This window comes from Sceloporus undulatus, chromosome 5, assembly GCF_019175285.1.
Source record: "Sceloporus undulatus isolate JIND9_A2432 ecotype Alabama chromosome 5, SceUnd_v1.1, whole genome shotgun sequence".
In the NCBI taxonomy this organism is placed as follows: Eukaryota; Metazoa; Chordata; class Lepidosauria; order Squamata; family Phrynosomatidae; genus Sceloporus; species Sceloporus undulatus.
In genome coordinates, this window is record NC_056526.1 from 27,153,086 (window position 1) to 27,174,884 (window position 21,799).

General features: G+C 41.0%; 2 protein-coding genes across 3 annotated transcripts in view; both read left to right on the top strand.

Annotated features, from left to right (window-relative positions):
* The window catches only part of MYBPC1 (myosin binding protein C1), a 116,970-nt gene extending 103,945 nt beyond the window's left edge, over positions 1-13,025 (top strand). The window contains 5 exon segments of the mRNA XM_042469062.1: positions 2,241-2,377; positions 3,915-4,101; positions 7,030-7,088; positions 8,260-8,299; positions 12,291-13,025. Of these exon segments, the coding sequence (XP_042324996.1) occupies positions 2,241-2,377; positions 3,915-4,101; positions 7,030-7,088; positions 8,260-8,280 (404 nt within the window). The 3' untranslated portion in view covers positions 8,281-8,299; positions 12,291-13,025.
* Positions 13,026-16,594: 3,569 nt separating this feature from the next.
* The window catches only part of CHPT1 (choline phosphotransferase 1), a 32,531-nt gene continuing 27,326 nt past the window's right edge, over positions 16,595-21,799 (top strand). The window contains exon 1 of one of the 2 annotated variants that reach the window (XR_006104123.1): positions 16,595-16,921. Coding sequence is in view for 1 of the 2 variants with exons in the window: in XM_042469063.1 (XP_042324997.1) it covers positions 16,691-16,921 (231 nt within the window). In the remaining variant the exon portion in view is untranslated. The remainder of the gene's footprint in view (positions 16,922-21,799) is intronic. The other variant, XM_042469063.1, reaches the window with a different exon arrangement.

Below are 21,799 nucleotides of genomic sequence, written 5' to 3' on the forward strand. Positions count from 1 at the left end.
ATTAAAGAAATGGTGTGTACACATGGCGCACGCACTGCCCCACACTGTGAGCACATGTCCCATAATTTGCAATGGGGCGTGAGCATATGTGGATTTCCCCTTACACAGGGAGATCCGGAACTAATCCCCTGCATAAGGGAAGGGCTCGCTGTAATTTGTGTTCAGGACAAGTTGGTCCACAACAATAGTATTCAGCTTAGGTAAATTTTTATTTTTTTAAAAAATTTCAACTTTATTCGTGGTCCTCTGACTAAACCTTGACACAGGGGTAGGCAACCTGCAGCCCGCGGGCCAGATGCGGCCCAGCGAGGCCTTGGGACCGGCCCCAGCCCGGTCCTGCCGTCAATTGCCGCTGGGGCCTTTGGCCTCTCGCGCGCAGGGGCAAGGGGGGCAATTGTCTATAGACGCCTCAGAAACATGCATTTATATTAACATTTTTTAAAAAATCAGCACATTTTTTTGCGTGTCCTCCACTTTTTGCCACCATTTGAAAATGTTGTCCTATATTTGTCCTGGTTTATTTATTTATTTAAATTTTTTAAATATTTAATTTTTATTTTTTTTTGGCTTCGGCCCCCAAGTTGTCTGAAGGACAGCAACCCGGCCCCCAGCTCAAAAAGGTTGCCTACCCCTGCCTTGACATTTCTCTGCAAAGAGGAAGATGACTAGAGAAGTGACTAGAACCTTTCCTGTCACTGCATATATGACAAAGCCAACTCCTTTGCAAAGCCTGTAAACTACTTTAGCATCCTATGTTTGAGAGCTTCTGGGAGATTTAAAGCCATGCATGAGGAAGATTTTTATCCACTGTAAGCATTCAAAGAACTAGGAAAGTTTTAGACAAAGTATCTGCTGGAATCTGTTGTCTGCAACAGGGATGTAGCTTTTGGGGGGTGGGTTGTGAAAATTCTACCCCAAATAAGAATTCTACCCCACTTCATGATATTAACCTTGATTTCTAGTATTTCTGGTATTGCAGTAATTTAAAACTTGAGTTGGGCAAGTTTAGGCCTCTACAGAAAATGAGTAAGTAAAGTGACCAAGGGAATGCATATACCACAAATGTAAAAGCTCTAGACATTTATGATTAACCATGTATCACTTTCTGCAATACTTGAAATTTAGGAACTGAAAAAAGACATGGGTGGGGGGATGAAACAGGGTTGTCATCATCCTCCCTGTAGCTGTACCCCTGGGCTACAATCATGTCCCCATCCTTTCCATAAAAGTTATTGCGCATGCAGCAAAATAAGGATTCTGAATAATAATTCCAGCAGGCTGAATAAGCAGTGGAAAAGATACTTAAAAATGCAGATACTAACCCATCAGAATATTAATCCTGGCTGGATCATAAACATTTCCTTCCTGGCCAACAACAGTTGTATAAAAGGGTGATCTCTTCTCTCTCTTTTAAAAACAAACAAACAAACCTCCTTTCCTTTACCATCAGTGGACAGAAAGAAGGAAAACATGATAGTGGTGCAGGCAGGAAGAATTCTATAATGGACAGATGGCCTTAGACTGACTGTGTAAGATTAGTAAAAGTCCTTACCAACATTATTGTATGAGAGGGGAAAGTTTTGTGGTTTTTTCCCAGAATTTTTGTCAAAGGGCTGTGCAAAATCTCTTTGGATTGTGTTTGGGTTGTAATAAATGTTACCACATTTATTTATTTTTTAGAGCATGTAAGTGAAAAAAGTTCATCAAGTTCTATGGAACTGAACAATATGAAAATATTGGCCCTCATTACACTTTGCAGAATGAGAATATTCTAGCACCGTCTGTATTTTCACCAGCTTGGTATCCTCCAGACATTTTAAATATGAATAGCAAGATTCCTGAGCATTGACCACGTTGGCTGGGGGTAATGGAAGCTGAAGCAGAGTTCAAAGCATGTGTGAGGCACAAAGTAGGATAAGACTGTTCTAGAACAAAGAACAACTATTTTTAAAAGTGCATGAGAAAGATGGGTTGTCCTCTAAAATAAGAGTAATCGTTTAGTCTTAGCAAAGAGAGTTTGAAAGTATTGCACAACAGGTAATTAGTGAAAACAGAAATCTTTATGGTTGTAGAAAATATAATTAAGGGATATATGATAGTCATCTCAATGTGGGCTACATTTTTGTGCTACTATTATTAGATACCTGTCCAAAAAATAAATAAATAGATAACCACATCTGAGAGGGCTGAAACTTTACAAAATGCTGTTTTCTAGAAGTTTCTGAACTTGTGTTTTGCAGGTAAAGTCTACAAAAACCCAGTTTATGAAGATTTCAATTTCACTGAACCACCAATGTTTACTCAGCCTTTAGCTAATACATACGCTGTTTCAGGTTACAATGCAACTTTGAACTGCAGTGTCAGAGGAAATCCCAAGGTAAAATAATCATCATGTTAGAATCATACATTATACTGTATATTATACTGCAAGAGTATTTTAATGCACCTGGACTTTTTCAAACGGAGTAATTGGACTAGGACTGCAGGAGACTGTTTTTCTAATCCACTCACCATGGAATTTTACTGGGGAACTTTGGGCTAGCCACACACTCTCAGCCACAGAAGAAGGCAATGGCAACCCACCACCCCTCATTATAATAAAATAATAAATAAAACTTTTATTTTTATCCCGCTTTTCTGTGACGAGACAATCAAAGCAGCTCACAACACATTAAAATATCCACATTCACAACATTATGTTCCAAATTCCCCCCCTTAAAACAGGATTAAACATGTTACAATTAAAATATCTATTGAAAACACAATAAAAAAATATAACGAGGACAGAGCGGTGGGCTAATACATGTTGTGAGGGGAGTCATTCTGTGGCTGGGCACTTTAATCAGGAAAGGCCTGCCGGAAGAGATCCGTCTTGACAGCTTTTTTAAAGCTGTCTAAGATGGCAATTTGATGGATCTCATCTGGCTGGCCGTTCCATAATTTGGGAGCAATTGCAGAGAAGGCCTTCTGGGAGGTAGCAGTTAGTCTGGTTTTTAAAGGCTGCAATAGATTCCTCCCAGATGACCTGAGTGTGCGGGGCAGATTATATGGGAGCAGGCGATCCCTCAGATAGGCAGGACCCAAGCCATGTAGGGCTTTAAAGATTATAACCAACATCTTGTACTGTGCCTGGAAAGTAATAGGCAGCCAGTGAAGAGATTTTAGGAAGGGTTTTATTCGGTCACTCCTAGTGTTTCCAGCGAGCAGCCTGGCTGCCATGTTTTGCACTAGTTGAAGTTTCCAGACTAGGCACAAGGGTAGCCCCATGTAGAGCGCATTACAGAAATAAAGTTGTGAAGTTACCAGTGAATGTACAACAGTTTCTAGGTCCTTTACTTCCAGGAAAGGGCGCAGCTGGTGTATCAGCCGGAGCTGATAACAGGCGCTCCTGATCGTCGCATTGAACAAATCTTGCCAAGGAAATGCTATGATAAGTTTGTCTTAGTGTGGCCATAAGTCAGAAATGACTTGAAGGCACAGAAAAACAAAAACAAGGCTTGTATGTAGGGCCTTCATGCCTCTTGTTGATTTAGGGCGACCCCATGAATTTCATAGAGTTTTCCTAGGCAGGAAATAGTCAGCAGTGGTTTTGCAAGTTCCTTCCTCTGGCATATACAGCACCTGGTATTCTTTCACAGGCTCCCATCCAATTACAAACAAGGGCATATCCTGCTTAGTTTCCAAGATCAGATGGGATCTGGTTATGTTTCTGTTATCTGTGGGTGCATACCTTCTCTTCAACTTGTAAATTGTTTTTGCTTGTTTTATACTTGCTTTTTTTTTGTAACTGTAGAGCCTAGTCTAAGTTTGAAATACATTTTGTGTATCTAGAAAATATGACCTAGCTCTAGAAATATCCTGCCCATCCTTAGTTTCATACTTGTGTGTGTGTGTATTTGTGTTTTTAACCACAGCCCAAGATAACATGGATGAAGAACAAAATAATTATAATGAATGACCCACGGTACAGAATGTTTAGCAATCAGGGTGTTTGTACTTTGGAGATCCGCAAACCCAGCCCTTATGATGGTGGCACATACACATGCAGGGCTATCAACAGTCTTGGTGAGGCAGAAACTGAATGCAAATTGGAAGTTAAAGGTAAGGTTTTCTCTCCTGGATGAAATAGTTTTGGGTAGTAAAAATAGAGAGAGAGAGAGATCAGAAGAAGAGGTCTAATTATTTTTTGTTGTTGTCTGTGATGTTGTCTGTTGGGAGTGATGGTAGAGTGGATGAGTTAAATGGCAATAGAATATACTGTAGTAGTAGTAAAATGATTAAATATTTATGCTTGACTGGCCTGTGAAAGATTATGTTTCTGAATGTCAAGAATATAATGGTGCAGATAAATGGGTCATGCCAATGCTAAGCTACATGACATATATAGAAGATCTGAGACTTGGTCTGTCTGCATTTCTATTTTTAACATGAAAGCAGTCTGGACAGACTGGTTTAATTTACAGAACTTTAAAGAACAGACAAAGCAATTCCCACAATCTACTGATGAGAGAAGGAAGGACCATTTAGTGGTGCATATTATAAGAATAATTTATAGTATGAAAAACCAAAGATATCATTCATTGTTTATATAACAAATTCAGTTTATCTAGTGTATGACTAGTATACAGAATGTACACTTGCTTTAGGACTCTGTGTGTAATATCTCATTTATCTTATGCAGCAACCTAGGTTAAAAGAAGTGAATCATGATGAAAAATATCCATGCACAGATATAATTGTGCATAAGGCACTTACATTTCTTCCTTGACTTTTCCTGTCCTCCATCTTTCTACCCAGAAGAGATGTTGTCATTTCAATCAAACTCAGTTCTCCAAAGCACATAAGAAATGATTAGCTGTAAAAAGCCATTTTTGATTCATGTTCTAAATGTTCAAATTAGACTAATCTGTCACTATAACTGATAAGCCTTCCAACTGTCAATCTTACACTGCTTCAGAAATTCAATCTGTAATTGTTTTGTTGACAACACTAACTAAACTAAAAAAAATGCCACCACAGAAAACACAATGTCTGCACTTCTAATGACTCATCCGTAACAGTAAAGGAAAGATCTAAAAATCTATGTGTTTAGCTCTTTCATCCTTGTTTAGTCCTCCATGCCCTTTAGCCCTTCTTTGCATCTCGGTTCACATCACTCTGTTTTAACCAAGAAAGCTAAAAATTCTGCACGTTGAAGCCATGAATTTAATTTTGCATCACAGCTGTAGGATAAATTGTTTTTCCCCTATCTCATGGCAAAGTTATGTCTTCTCCTTTCTACTGCATCTTCCTTCCTTCTCCCTCATTGTGGCATTTGATACTATTGTGTTTTATTAACTCAAACCACACACTCTTACTTAACTGGCTGATTGATGACATATCCTTTGGGCAATTCAGATATTTTCCTTCCTCCTGAATTGGGCATGCTTTTAAGGGTAAAGACAACAATACCCATTTGTCTGGGATGAAGCCCCACTGAACTCAATGACTTATTTCTGAGTAGATACGTATTGGGGATTGTGCTATCCATCACCTTTCCTAAGAACATCTATATTTTTACTTGTGCTGAAACCAAGTGATTTCATGCCTACTTAGGTTCTCTTCTTACAGGAAATGAAATGTCTTTTTCCAGATACCAATTTCTTTGCATTTCAGTTGGACAAATAATTGGACAGACTCTTGTCCTGCCAAATGAAGAGAATTGAAGTAGACCCTTTTAGGAAACACTGGACTCTCGCATTAGAGTCTAGTTCTTCATATAGTAAAAAAGATAGAACCAATGGGAATGATTTAGCCCCTGCCATCCTCAGTATTGTAACCCCAATCTAAATCTCCCCTGCTCCCAAGGCACTATTAATGTTTAAGAACAAACAAACCATGAGAATGTATGTATAGATCTCTGGCTTGACATCTTCTTTGGTGACTGGAACAAACAAATTCAAGTCGTGACCTTTGAAATCAGTAGAAGCTTAGTCATTGGCTTCCATAGGTTTAAAAATAATTAAGTTTTGATTTTTTAAAAAATGTATATATCATGTTTTAAAGGGGGTAGCTAACTGGTTATTTTTTCTTAGTCTGGTGCTGTCTTGTCAGTGCAGGGCCTTCTGCACTAGTATCAGCTTGTTTCTTCCTACCTAGTGCAAGAAATCTTTACATATCATGTTAAGGCTATATCCCTGCCTTTTTTTTTTTACTGTTGTTGATGCTACTGAGTATATGTATTTCTTGTATGTGTGAAAGATTTATTAGAAATGTGTGTGCTCCAGTTCCAGATTCCTTGTACTTCCTATCTGCAACTGGACTAGCATGAGAAATAGCTCTGCTATAAGTAAGGGAAGCATCATTGTTCTTGCCCAGCATTTGGTCTTGCAATACATAAGGAATCAAGCTATAGGGAACTTCCTGAAAAATGACTAGGGTAGTCAAGTGGCATTAGGCAAGAGGTAGACCCTCCACAAGGTGTTGGGAGTGCAGTTCCCATCATCTCTGACAAGCATATCAAATAGCAAGGAATGCTGGGAATTGCAGTCAACATCTGGAGAGTGGCATGGTGCCTACCCCTGCCCTAAGAATAATAATTTATCATATATGCCTACAGTTTTTTCACAAGGGCTTTTATTTGGTAGTTGAGGAGAAAGACAAAACTCCTTGAAAATCGATTAAAACCATTAAATTAGCCTGAGAATGTTCAGTTGACCAAGGAGTTTTGGATAATTCCCAAAACTTGTGTAACCACTTATTCTCAAGCGAAGCTTGAAGTGAGCAGAACTACTCCAGATTAAGTGACTTGAGAACTGTGACCTGAGAAATGTTCCCAGCATATTGCTGTTGTGGTGTTATTGATGAGATTCAGTTTGTTGATTCAAGAATGTGTTATCCTTTAACAGTAGCAACCCACTGAGCAAATTACAGCTGATGTTAAGACCACTGGGAAACAAAGGGAGGGGGGGAGCTTTAACAGTGTTAAACAATTATGCAAAAGAATTTGGAACAATAATAAATATTGGTACAAATATTCTAATTCTACAGTGATATATCATGGAGTAATGACCCCAGGAGAACCAATCTTCTTGTCGGGGCAGAAACAGGTTTCTAAACTCATATTCCACTAGGAATTCCCTTCCATTTCATTCCCTTTTTCTTATATAAATTGTGTTTGCATGAGAAGTGTGTATTTCCTATTTGTTCTTATGTTGTATGTTTGCTCCATGGCATACTGGCTATGGCATGGGCAAAACAGGCCAAATTAATCAAGAATCTAGGAACTAATGTTTAGATCATGGAAATATTAGGTTAGAATCTCCTCTCTAGTTAACATTTTACAGTAATGTAATTGTTTTACTTATTGTTAGCAGCATTTAGCCAACATCAAATATGTGTCTAGATAGCTTATTTTAATCTGAAAGCATTTTCTGTAAGACGAAAGCTCAGTGTTAAATCAATAATTAACATTGGTTTTCTGAGCAGATCTAAGTTATTAAAATTTTAATTATTAAAAAGCATCAAAATGACCACACACAAGTGTACTAACAATGCACACTTCACCAGGGAGTAACTTCCATTGGACCTACTTCTGAGAAAATATATAGAGGGTTATGCTATTAATCTAATAAGGTAAATAACAATCTGCAATATATACTAACCAGTTTACCTAGATGGATATTTCTTTTCAAGGGCAGCGCCATTCTAACCACCCTGAAAACATAGTATTAAAAAAGCTCATGCAGAATAATTTTGTTTGTTACATGATAGCAACAATGTTTACAAAGGTATATAATAGTGTGTGAATTGTGTTATTTTTATAATGTGCTGTTAATACTTGATAATTTTGCTTGTTAGAATTTTGACATATATATATATCTATAATTCATTGCTATGTGTGTGGCTTTTCCCTCTACTGAGAAACATCCTGGATATATATATATATTTATTTATTTATTTACTTAGTTTAGTTAGTTGTTTTGATCCTAGGTTAATGGCACAATCTGTTGGTTCCACTGTGTCTTCTAGCTGCCAGAGCCAACCTTTTTTATTTGTGCATAATTAATAAAGTTTAATGTATTAATGGTAATGTTGAAGTAGTGCTGGACCCCTGCCTATTTTGACTTTCCATTTGCTTCTCTTTCTCTTACCTGTTTTACATGACTAAGGATTAAATCATCATCTTATCATAGTTGTGAACATAATTTCACTCGAGTTCTGTAGTTTTGTGTTTAGCAAGTTAAGTGCTTACAACTTCTCTCTCTCTCTCTTCCTTAGTTGCACAGTAAGGATTTTTGAATGTATAGTGTCATCTAAGGTAAGCTTTCATATGGTCCCTGCATATGAAGCTTATGTCTGTTGTCATGTCATACAAAGCCTATTGACGTATGGCATAATTTTCATTATGGCATTTAATGAAAATAGGGTAATCAAACAGAGGTTGTAACAGACTGACTTTTTATAATATTGCACTCATAATTAACAACTATCACTGAATCTGCCCAATAAATGCTTGTGATAGCACTTGTCTGCAGTGATACAACAATTTACTAACAGCATATGTAAATAACATCTCAGGAGGATAGGAAAAAGCATGAGCCAGGTTAACAGCTTACTATACATCAATAAGCAAGCCAAATATCAGAGCATTCCAGCATCTTAAGCTAGTTATTTGCCTCAAGGTTCAGATGCCTGAAGAAATGATGCTAATGATACCCCACTATTACCTAATTTTACTTGAACATTTTACATTACAGCAACTTTAAAGAATGCTTTAAAAGCATGCCCATTTTGTTCTTTGTCTATCTTCGGCATTCACAGAAGATTAGGAAAGCATTATCCAAAGGATTGGTTTTTTTTTTAAAAAAATCTTCAGTGACATGCCTTTTGTTACTCTTGAATCAAAATTATATAATGTGGTTTCAGCTGGATGTAGTAGGCTGCACATAAATGCTAGTTATATTTTCATTGGGTTCAGTATGGAAAAGTCTTCCTCCCTAAGGGTCAGTGGTAAAATGTGGCTTGGTAGTGCTGAAATTTATTGGAGGCGTTTGATTAAATGCATCTTCAAAAGGTCCCTGTGTTTCTGATTCCCAGGACAAATCAGAAATGCATCAAAAGGTAAGTTTTTTGTTAGTAAAGGTTGTGATTGCACTGCATCCAGACATATTGCAAGAAATGGTAACCATTCTAAGGTGCCTTATGCCTTATAGCAGGTACAACTATTCCTCCCACCCCACTCCCACTAATGAGCATCAACAAACTGATGAACCTATTTTGGAGTCATTTCTAATCTCTGTATGATTTATTATCCCCAGGAGAACCCTTGAGAAATCAAAAAGTTGTGAAAACTATTGGTCATGACTATTCGTAATAAGCTCAAGAGAAAGTGGGTGTGTTCTATCAGCTTTAAAATGATGCTTTGGCTTTGTAGGCCCATTCTTACATCAAACAAGTCATAGGTTTAGTGGTTACACATTGTGCCATCCCACAGTTTTGGACAATATCTGTATTTAGCTAACTGTATAAATGGCCTCAACATGACTCTTTTGTAGGGACAGGTGGAGCTAGTACAGAAATAAATTGTATGACTTATAGTTTCCCACATGTTTTCTGGACTTCTTTCTTATAGTATAATTATGCCATTCACAATGAGATCAAGGGAAAAGGTGTTGCTTTTCAGATACAGTTGCTCTTCTATAAGGTAGCTAAACTTACAAATATTCTTATAGTATCCAAGGAACTTAAGCAAAGATGTAGCTGTCAAAACATGTTTGTATAATATGTAGCTATGAACACTGAAGTTATCCACAATCGGTTTTCATTTTTGTATGGCTACAGCCTTACCACACACACACGCAAAGAGAAATCAATTAGATCAAGGCTAGAATTTGGAAAGTACAGCACACGGAAAGAGAAACCATTTGTGCACAAGTACTGAACAGAATTTTTAGAGAATAAATTCTTTTAGTTTCAATGCAATCTAGAAGCAAGTCAAGTGTGCTTATTACGTGGGGTTTAAGCATTCAAAGTGTGCCATAATGTTTATCTCCCTTCTCCTTAGAACAACTTGATACAGCCTTCATTATCTTTGCCACTACAAAACTGCTGAAAGTGGGTTAAGTTACTGTGCAGGAGACCTGGGTTCAGAAATGTTCTAGTTTTGAAACAATCACATGATCACTCTCAAGGAGTTAAGTCTCAAGGGCAGAACTATATTTAGGCTGCAATCCAACAACCCTTCAGCATCACAAGTATATGCATGTGAATCTGCACACAAAGATGAGCCATTCCTCCCTCTCAAGCTGCCCTGCACAGCCATTCTGTGCTTTGTTGCAAGCAGGCAAGATTGAAGAAGCTTCTGGTTGTGTCCCCATAGCTAAATGTAAAATTATTAGTTGTAGTGAGACCCCTGGAGGACCCTGGCAGATTTTAGTCCTGATACTGTCCTTTTGCATCTGGCTAGTGAGAGCCAGCATGGTGCAGTGGTTTGAGTGTTGGACTACGGCTCTGGGGATCAGTGTTTGATTCCCAGCTCAGCTATGAAACCCACTGGGTGATGTTGGGCAAGTCACATGCTCCCAGCCTCAGGGGAAAGCAATGGTAAGCCTCCTCTGAACAAATCTTACCAAGAAAATCCCATAATAGGTTGGCCTTAGGGTCACCATACGTCAGAAATGACTTGAAGGCACAAACAACAACAAAAACAACAAAACAAGGAGAAGATACTTCTGAAATCCTGCCTGCTCTCCATGAAGAATTGACTGGCTATGCAGAGCAGCATCAGGGCCTTTTCAGTAAGTCAGCAGAGGGCCTTTGCATACTACAGAGGGAAGAAGAGAATGCCAATCCCTGCAACACCCCAAAAGGAGCATCCACTTGCAAAATGCAAACTTACACATACTGATGTTCCCAACAAGATAACAGCCATCATCCATTGGTTGATCCATGACTGACGATGTTGTTTAACTAGAGGATGTGACATTGCATTTTAATGTTCAGCACTGCTGCATTTACCCATCACAATTGCTTTGGTCGGGAAGTGTGGGTGATTGCAATGAATGCAATGATGTCATGCCAACATCTAATGCAATACTTGGGAGTTGCAAGGAAGAGATATAGGAGTGCCAGTGGCCCCACACTTGCACAGACTTAATGATTTATTTCTTGTGCCAATCTAAATTTGATCAAAACCTAGATCGGTGGCAGAACATCTGCTCTGCATGTGCTCTGCATGCAAAAGGTCCTCAATTTGTTCTCAGGATCTCTGATTATATAAATAGATCAAGGAAAATATTCTGGAGGAGCACTGTCAGGCATTGCAGACAATACTAGTCTTGCATGCCAATGGGGCAGTAAATCTGTTTTAATCAATTTTAAAGTACTATTTAAGATTCCTGACCCCATAAACTCCTCCCCCCCCCCCAAGAAATAGGTTCATTACCTCAGAATAAGTACTAAGGTACTGACAGCAAGAGCAGATTCACTATCCCAATGACCTGGAAGCCATCAGCTGGCACTAAATCTCACCATCAGAGGCAGAGGAAGGTGTGTTGCTGTTGGTAATCCACTTTTGCCTCTCTTGGCAACTGGTTTGATCTTAAGATCTAGATAAGCAGCATCTTCTTGTACCTTTTACTACTACAAGCATTGTGTAAACCAACAACATCACAGTGTAAAGGTCTTTGTTCTGCTGGGAAAGGATATGTAAACTACCAGCACACTGGGGCCATTTCACTTGGTGTGTGCTTATAAACTGAATAAGAAAGAAAGGGATGATTCATCAGAAGGAGGCTGTTTCTGTTAAGTATCTGCAGTTTAATTATATTTTTAACGTTTCTGTTTTAATGATATGGTATTGTATCCGTATTTGTTCTAAGTTTGTAAGCTATCTTCACTCACAGAACTAGGGAAAATAAATATTATCTCTTCCCACCCCACTTCATCCATAGAAACAGTAACTCGGGTTCTTAACTGGTCCTTAATCTCCATCCATAATAATAAGTGGAATACAGAGTTCTCAGTGAATTTCTTACCAAGGAATTAATCTCATTCTACATAATGGAAAAAAATGTAGCAGATTCTAAAATTCTAAATTGTACATATTTATAAATTTTAGATACAGATTCTACAAATTCTAAAGCTGTTTACACGGAAGTAAGTTCCATTGAAACTGCTGCTATTAGTTATGGCAGGCAGGATAAGGTTGCTCATAGCTAGACCTGTTTTTGTTCTGTTGTTGTTTTGTTTTTAAGACAAACACCTGTTCTCTTGCTTGCTTTAACTGTTGCCTTATTCCTTGTCCTTAGGTGGGGTTTCCTTCTTCAGACTACTAATGCAAGGCGTGCCCCCACATATCATTGATTCCTATATACAAGAAATACAAGCAAGCAACCCTGATCAAAAGTAGAGCCTCACAACAATGCTTCACCACCACTGCACTGGAAACTGGCAGCCAGCACTGAAGCATTTTAACTCCTTATCATGGCACTCCCATGGCACTTCTACAGCATGGCCTGATAATATCACCTCTTCCTCCTCCTCCCTCTTCTGACTCCTCTTTCTCTTGCTGTTGGTGGAAAGAAAATTCACGCATGGATTGCTTTTTGGGATTGAAATGAAATAAATTGATGTTTAACCATATTTTTAATGTTCCACATTGTTGTGTGTTTCTGTTCTCTCTCTCTCTCTCTCTCTTTCTCTTTTTTATGCAAAAAAAAAAAGCATGGGAGCTAAATCTTTTAGTTTGTACCTTATATGGCTAGGTATATTATTTTTGTGAGAAGAAGATACTGCTAAATCCAGTGGCAATGCAGTCAGGCCTGGAAACACATACCTCTTTCGATAAATAACGGATATAACACTTTTCATAGGCTGCTAAAAAAAAGGACTGTTTGGTAGATGTTACTTGCAGCATTTAACAGTTATTTCAGCTGAATGCATTTTCCATTAGAAGGGTTTTCTTTCCTCCATTCATTTGTGAATCCCATTTCTCTCTCTGCTACTCATGTCATGTACAATAAAGCTGAAGTGTTTAAGACATAGTCGGATGACTGGGGTATTTTTTTTTCACACTGGGCTACCAATACCATTCTTAAGTTGTTGTCTCTATGTTATTACTCAAACTGCATAGCTGGGATGCAGAGGCCCAAACTCAGAGGTTTAGCACACAACTAGGTAAAGTAATTGGTACAACAATAACAGGTCCAGATAAATTACGACAAAGCAACTCTTAATAACTAGAAGCAGTATTAAAACTCAGTTGTGAAATGGCAGGTTAGGGCAGGAACCAGAGCCACTGGACACTAGGCCTAATCTGGCCTGCCAAGAGTCCAGTTTACTCTGTTTTCTCCCAGTATTCCACCTGCTCCCAGGGAGCCAAAGGAATTCCAGTTATCACTGATAGGAAGTGGTAGGGAAAGTTCGAGAAATGTTACTTTTGGGAGTAGATGGTGATCAGAGTCTAGTGTGTGTAGGATAAACACTAGGTAGAAAAACCCCTCTCAGCTCTTTGGTCAGGAACCCAATGTTGTCTGGGCATGTGGTCACATTCCTGACATCAGTGATATGGCCATCACCATGATCCCATCATTTGGCACATAGAGGGCACTGGGTGAAGGAATCCAGCTCCTTTCCCCTGCTTTTAGGGAGCTGTAAGAATGTTAAAAGGTACTGGCAAACCCATCTCCAAATATTTCTTGCCTAAAAGACCCTATGAAATTCATGGGGTTGCCATAAGTTGACAAATACATACCCACACACATGGCTGTTGCAGTCCTAAGCATGTTTACTCAAAAGCCCTGTTGGGTTCAATGGGATTTATTCTCTAATACGTTCAGGACTGCAACCAAAAGTACAATTTTGCATTGTATTACACAATTTTATATCTAACTATACTGGAATTTTGTACTGTGCATGCATGCACACACCCTAACATCACAAGCTTTCATATCAGTGAACATCAAGTCAAACACAAAAGCTTGATATCACCATCTCAATCCTAATCCCAATGTTTGGACAGAGTTCAGTGTAGTTTTAAAGGAATTTATTTCTATCAAGTGGGCACAAAGAGAAAGCCCCTGTGGAACCCACTCCCTCAGAGTGTAGTGGAGTCTCCATCCTTAGAGGTCTTTAAGCAGAGGCTGGATGGTCATCTGTCAGGTATGCTTTGGTTGTGAGTTCCTGCATGGCAGGGGGCTGGACTGGATGGCTCTTGTGGTCTCTTCCAACTCTATGATTCTGTTATTCTAATTCACTCCTTTTTCCTGGATATGTCCTACATTTCAATCTTCTGTCCAGAAGGAATTCCAAAATGTCCTCTGTTTTAAGCACCACTAAGAAGCACATTAAGTAGCACCATGTTTGCTGTTCCCCTTCAAGAAATGTCTGCTTGGCAGCCTATCCTCACTGCCAATAGGGGAATAGGATGGCTCCTTCTAACATTGTTTGTTTTCCCCCTTAGGAGCAACAGCAGACAGGACTTGCCACCAGAGCTCAAGGCACATTTGTTTCTCAGAGGGGAAAAAGGACAGCTAAGGTGTTAGTTTCCCCTTAAATTCAGCAAATTGGAAAAATGAAAGGAATAATTTAAATGTAAATTCAGTCAAGAGTCTGCTAGTAAAGTACAATGTTGAGCACTTGTCCTGCTCAGACAGAGGAGTTTATCACACAGGAGAAATTAGCAGTGTAAACGGTGATTAACCTGTGATTAACCCGCAATTGTGTGAATGGTTTTCACATGACGTCATGAAGCATTATTATCCCATGGATAACCTGTGATTAACCTGCAATTGCACGTGTATGGTTTTCACATGATGTTGAGACAAAATGTGATTAAAGTGCCATTATCCCGTGAATAACCAGGTTAAGAACTAACAGTAATTCATTTACAGAATTTTCCCGTGAATGATGTTTTGCTGTTTCTTACCTGGTTATGCCCTGGTTCTTCATGGGATAATGGCACTTGTGTTAATGTCATTTAAAGCACATTTTAATGTCAATTGCACATTTTTAATGGGTTTTTCATTGTTTAAACTCCCTTTTTCCCTGTATGATAAACTCCAGAGCTCCCTTAAGTATATGGCAAGCCAGCAATGCATTTTAATGAAGGTATTAAGTTCATCAGAAAAAAATGGTTGAGTACATAATAAAATATGCATAATGAGAACCAGTGTGGTGTCATGGCTTGAGTATTGGACTGTGACTCTGGAGATAAGATTTCTGTTCTTCTCTTGACCAAGTCACTCTCTCTCAGACTCAGAGGATGGCAATGGCAAACCTGTTCGGAACAAATCTTGCCAAGAAAGCCTCTTGATAGGTTGGCCTTAGGGTCACCATAAGTCTGAAACGACCTGAAGGGGCTCAACAACAACAAACATAATAAAATACAGTGTGTGTAATATAGCTGTAAATAAACCACATGCCATGAATTTATATCAGTGTTTTTAGCTTTCATTTGGTAACAGCCTTCCTTTTTCTTGAATGTCCTACCATTTGCAGTGCCTTGTCCTCTACTGTGGTTGGGACATCCTCTGACCCCTACTTGTTTTGCCATCACAACTTGCACCACGGTTTCTGCCATCCTTGTGCCCACTTCCCATTATTTGGTCAAGGCCCAGGGTGGCTGGTTGTCCTAAGGAGAAGGCATCGCCAAATGTAGGACATTCAAGAAAAATGGAGGATATTGCAACATGAAAGCTAAAAAACACTCATAGAAATATAAATTCAAGCTTCCTAGTCCTGCTCAAAATGGAGGAGGTTTTGGAAATCCTCCTGGACAGAAGGTTAAGATGTAGGACATGTCTTGGAAAAGGAGGATGGATGGTCACCGTGTCCATAACTCCTCTCAAACCTGCATCCTTCCTGCCCCACTTTATCTCCCTCATTCTCCCTCAAACATATCCAAAGGGCAGGTGATGCCCTCACTGCAAAGGAGGACTAGGCACCGCCAAATAGAGGACACTGAAGGAAAAAATGGAGGGCATTACAACAATAAAAGCTACAAAACACTCACAGAGATATAAATACAAGCTTCTTGGTCCTGCTCAAAATGGATGACCTTTTGGAAGTCCTCCTGGACTGGAAAGTTGAGCTCTAGGACAAAGGAGGACATGTCTGGTCACCCTCTCTAGAGCAAAGTACAAGAACATCCAAGGTCCACAAAACAGGGGACTTTAATGGGGCCAGACCAGGGGGACCAGAGCTCCTAGCCGCAAAGGAGGACAAGGCCAGAAAAACTGAGGGCATGACCAAATAAAAGCTTTAAAACCCCACTGATCTAAATAGAAACCTCTGCTTCTTGGCCCTGCACAAGATGGAGGAGGTTTGGGAATGCCTCCTGGACAGGGAAGCCGAAATGGAGGTAGTGTCCTGGAAAAGGAGGACATGCCTGGTTCCCCCGGGAAGGAGGGAAGGAGCGCCTCTTTGGGGGCTGCTGCTTTGAGGGCACATTAAAACAAAGGACAGTTCTTGCCCAGAGGGAAACATTGGGGCATCCCTGCCCAGAGGGAAACCTAGCAAAGAAGGCAGTTCTTGGAGCAGTCCTGCTCTCTTGCCTTCAGCCGGGGCCAAAGTCTCCCTCCCTCCCTCCCTCCCTGGCTGCCCGCCTCCAGCCGGAGCAGAGGCCTCCACCAGGCCAGCCTCCTTCCTTCCTTCCTTCCTTCCTTCCTGCCTCTGGTCTCTTGCCTCGCCTGGGCCTTGGCTTGGGGGGATGGCGCTGCCGGAGCCGCTGAGCCTGGCGCAGCTGAGGCGCCTGGAGCAGCACCGCTACGCCGCCTCGGGCCGCTCGCTGCTGGAGCCGCCTCTGCAGCGCTACTGGGCCTGGCTGCTGGAGCGGACCCCGGCCTGGCTGGCCCCCAACGCCCTCACCCTGGGCGGCCTGGCCCTCAACCTCCTCCCCAGCCTGGCCCTCCTCGCCTACTGCCCCAGCGCCACCGAGCAGGTAAGGCCTTCCACTCCTTCCCGGCTCTTAGGCTGCAGCCACACTGCAGAGAGAACCCGGTTTGGCACCGCTTTAACCTGTTGGCTGGCTCTGCAGTGTGTTTTGGAGCTCTGCCTCTTTTGCACCCAGGACCTTTGGGGCGTTGGGTTGAGACTCTGCAGACGAGGTTTTAGGTTCCCAGCTGGGCCATGAGAACGCCCTTCCACACTGGAGAAATAACCCGGCTTGGCACCACTTTAACTTTCTGGTTGAAGGCTATGGAATTCTGGGAGTTTGAGTCTTGACCCCACAACAAACTCCAACTCCCAGAATTCCATAGCCTTCAACCAGGATAGTTCAAGCAGTGCCAAGCCGGGTTATTTCTCCAGTGTGGATGCCCCCTTGAACTCGCTGCCTGGCTGGCCCCCTGAATCTCCCAGCCTTGGCTGTTGTTGTCTCTGAGAGGCCTAGAGCCTTCTGCAGGGCTGACCCTGGGCTTTCCTGGCCCTGATGCCTCTAGTCCAACAGGTTTGGCAGGCCTTTAAAAAAATGAAATCCACAACACTACACCAATTTACAACCTCTGTCAAATGGGAAGTGGAAGTCAGAAGGACCCTAGACAACCACTGTCAGTTTCAAACTGCTTTCAGTTTCTTGGGCATGGGGTGGGAAACCCGATTTGTCATCTGTCTCCAGACATTCAAAGCAAGATTCTTCTTTGCATCCAGATAGATACATTGCCACTAACCATGCCCAGGATTGCAGTCAGTGTGTTTAAAAGCTAGGTTAAGAATTTTTTTTCCAAGGGAAGGGAATATAGCCCTCAAGATGTTGCTGGACCTCAACTCCCATTATTCCTGGCCAGCATGTCCAATGGTCAGGGATTATGGGAACTGGTATCCAACATGGTCACAAGCCCCTGGTCTAGAGTTGGTGTTGTTGTTTTTACGTAGCATGTGAATATGAGAAGGGATGCATGTATACAGAGATGTTGCTCTGTTGTGGGATCTCCTCAAGAGTATTGTTTTCACAAAAAGTGGGATATAAATAAAAGTATTATTATTATTATTATTATTATTATTATTATTATTATTATTATTCCCATGGGAGAGGCATATAGTGGGCCCTTGTTATCCACTGATGATTAGTTTCAGGACCCCGTGGATAACAAGATCCATGGATGCTCAAGTACCATTCAATCCAATGGCATAACAAAATGGTGTCTCTTATATAAAATGGAAAATCAAGGTTTGCAATTTGGAATTTATGCTTTTTCTGAATATTTTCAATCCTGATGCTTGAGTCTGTGGATAAAAAATCAGTGGATAAGGAGGGCTGGGCTCTATATACTCAGCACTCTCAGCCATTCATTTGTCTCTGAGGCTGCTGCCACACTGCAGAAATAAAGCACATTGACACCGCTTGAACTGCCATGACACAATGTTATGGAATTCTAGTATATGAAGCTTTATGACATTTTCAACCTTCCTTATCAGAGAGTTCTGGTGCCTCACCAAACTACAACCCCCAGAATTCCATAGCATTGAGTCAAGGCAGTTGAAGTGGTGTCAGTCTGCTTTATTTTCTGAGAGTGCTGAGTATATGAAGTACAGCCCTCCTTAGCCACGGATTTTTTTATCCATGGATTCAAGCATCCACGGCTTGAAAATATTCAGAAAAAGCATAAATTCCAAAGTGTGGCAGCAGCCTGGGATGATCCGGCTTTGGGTAGTCCCCTGCATGATCAGTCAGAAATATACTAAATGTACAGTGGGCCTTCCACATTCACTGGGGTTAGGGGCACAGGACCCCAGTGAAAAGTCAGCAAACCACAAATAAAAACATTCATATTTTTAACCTGAGAGAACACCTGCCTAGGAATCTCTAGGTACTCCTGCAAAACTCTGTTGTCTACATTCACTAGAAACGCACCATAGAATTGTGTTGGAGGACATACAAATGCCTAGAGAAGGGTTCTCTCTAGGAATCTCTAGGTCCTCCAATGCAACATCTGGTAAAGGTGGACCATAGATTCATGCCAGAAGACCTAGAGATTTCTGTAGAAAAGATATTAATAAAATCCACAAATAATTAAATCCACAGAAGTGAAAACCGCAAATGTGGAGGGCAAAAACTGTACAAAAGATAAGGGGGAGCTACTGTCTCTCTCTCTGGCTTTGCTTCACGAACGAAGATTTAGGAAGGACTCATCCCGCGCTTTGTACAAGCGCATTGGTGACTAAAAAGGCCAATCTGGGACAAACAGGTCCAGTTGCAGAAAGCACAGCAGAAAGTCTCCTTGGGTGATGTTTCCGGGTTGTGGTTCTTTCTGCGTTGTTGTTTCTCTTCGAGGTTTGTTTGGCATGAGCTTTCAAAAGAGGCTGCAGCATCGTGGAAAGTGTGCCTCCATGCCTCCTGATGTGAGGCCAGGGCAGACCATTGTTGGTGATCAAATTGGCCAAGCCTGAGATGTTGTTTCAGGGAGTCCTTGTATCTCTTCTTTGGGGCGCCCCTCTTACGCTGACCCATGGTGAGTTCACTGTAGAATACCATTTTGGGGAGGCAATGGTCCTTCATGCTAGAAACGTGTGCGTCCTCAGTAGCATGGCCTCAATGCTGGTGATCCCTGCTTGCTCAAGGACAGCAACATTTGTCACATAGTCAGTCCAGTGTATATTTAGAATTGTGCGTAAACAGCGCTGATGAAAGCGTTCAAGGAGTTGTAGGTGTTGGCGATAGGTGACCCATGATATATATATATATATATATATATATATATATATATATATACACACACACACACACACACACACACACACACACACATATATATATAACTGTTTGGTGGATTTTTTATGTTATTGGAGAACAATACATGAAATCGAAGGCTTTCATGGCTGGCATCCATAGATTTTTGTGGGTTTTTCAGGCTATGTGGCCATGTTCTACCAGAGTTTCTTCCTGACGTTTCGCCAGCATCTGTGGCTGGCATTTTCAGAGAATGTTTGCCTGGAAAGGACTTGGGTATACTGTATATATTGTGTGACCTGGAAAGGCAGGAGTGATTTGCATGTATATTGTTTGTTGCTAATGGCAGGCCTCAGGGTCTGAGGGCCTGCACAAGAGGATTAATGTCTACTTGTGTGCAAACAAGAATCAAGGAACACGAGAGACACTGCAGACTGAGTCAGCCAGAAAAAGCAGCAGTAGCTGAACATGCCACAAACCATCCTGGGCATAAAATACTGTTTGAAAACACTGAAGTTCTGGACCATGCCAACCACTACCATGTCAGGATGCACAGGAAAGCCATTGAAATCCACAAACACCTGGACAATTTCAACAGAAAAGAGGAAACCCTTAAAGTAAACAAGGTTTGGCTACCAGTCCTGAAAGACAGCAAGATAAAGGCTCAACAAATGCAAATGAGAAATCTCCCAGCAGACAATGAGCACTATCAAGCAGACACTAATCCTCTTGTGCAGGCCCTCACACCCTGAGGCCTGCCATTAGCAACAAACAATATACATGCAAATCACTCCTGCCTTTCCAGGTCACACAATATATATAGCCAAGTCCTTTCCAGGCAAACATTCTCTGAAGATGCCAGCCACAGATGCTGGAGAAACGTCAGGAACAAACTCTGCTAGAACATGGCCACATAGCCTGAAAAACCCACAAAAAACAATACATGAAATATTAAAAAACTGATGAAGGCATAATATTATGATCTCAAGCAAAGGGGGAAAATGTTGAATGAAAAGATGGTTGTAAAGCCATCCTTATAACATAATGAATGCAAAGATGGCTATAAGATATGACTGTAAGGTCAGTTTAACACAGTACAGTTGGCCCTCTATATCCATGGATTCAAGCATTCATGGCTTGGAAAATATCATATATATATATATATATATAGAGAGAGAGAGAGAGAGATACACCAATGGATCTCTCTGATGATGCCTTCATCAGTTTTTTAATATTTCATGTATTGTTCTCCAATAACATAAAAAATTCACCAAACAGTGATACCTTTTTGAGGCCAAGCAAAATGCACAATATACATGTTGCAAGCTTTCCTGGACTTTGTGAATCTCCCAGTATGCCCATGGCCAGGAGGAGGAAGTGCCAACCTGTAAGAAATACTCTTGCATGCCATCTGAACTGGGAACAAAAACAGCAAAATGCAGGCATGTGACTAACATTTTCAATTCCCCCCCCCCCCCGTATGGTTGCCTGATGATGAAGCCAGTGGATCTTTGAAAGCTTGCAACATGCATGTTGTGTATTTTGGTTGGTCCAATAAAGGTATCACTGTTTGGTGGAATTTTTATGTTACTGGATTTGCTATATGGCTGGCACAGCTACCCCTGAATATTTTGTGTATTGTTCTATTACTGTGTTCATTGTGGTTAACTGGTACAGTATTACTATGACCACTGTTACTTATTATTATTTGCCAGTTTACTGACTTGTCTACTTAGTTACGAATGTATAACAATGTAATGTCTCCTGGTTAGGCTTGCCATAACCCGGCTGCCCCCGTGAAATTCACGGATTGGAGTGTTTAAACCGTTTCCCGCCCGTTTTGCCCATTCATTCCCGGGTTCCTGCTGACTCCAGGCCAGATTTTGTCAATCTCCAGTCAAGACTTTTGACTGACAAGCTCTGCTTGCCTGGAAGAAGGCAGGATTGGCTCCTTCTCCGCATGTGACCCCCTTAGTCACGCCTCCTCCTCCTCTTCAGCCAAGATGTCTGCCTCCAGGGAGAAGGAGAAGGAGCATGGCAGGGGCTTCCTGGTCTGGCAGCCTCCTTTGTCCCCCAGCCTCCGTCCCCAAGGGCTGCTGAGCACCAAGGCAAAAGGCAGGCACAAGGGACTCCCTTTAAAGTCTGTTGTTT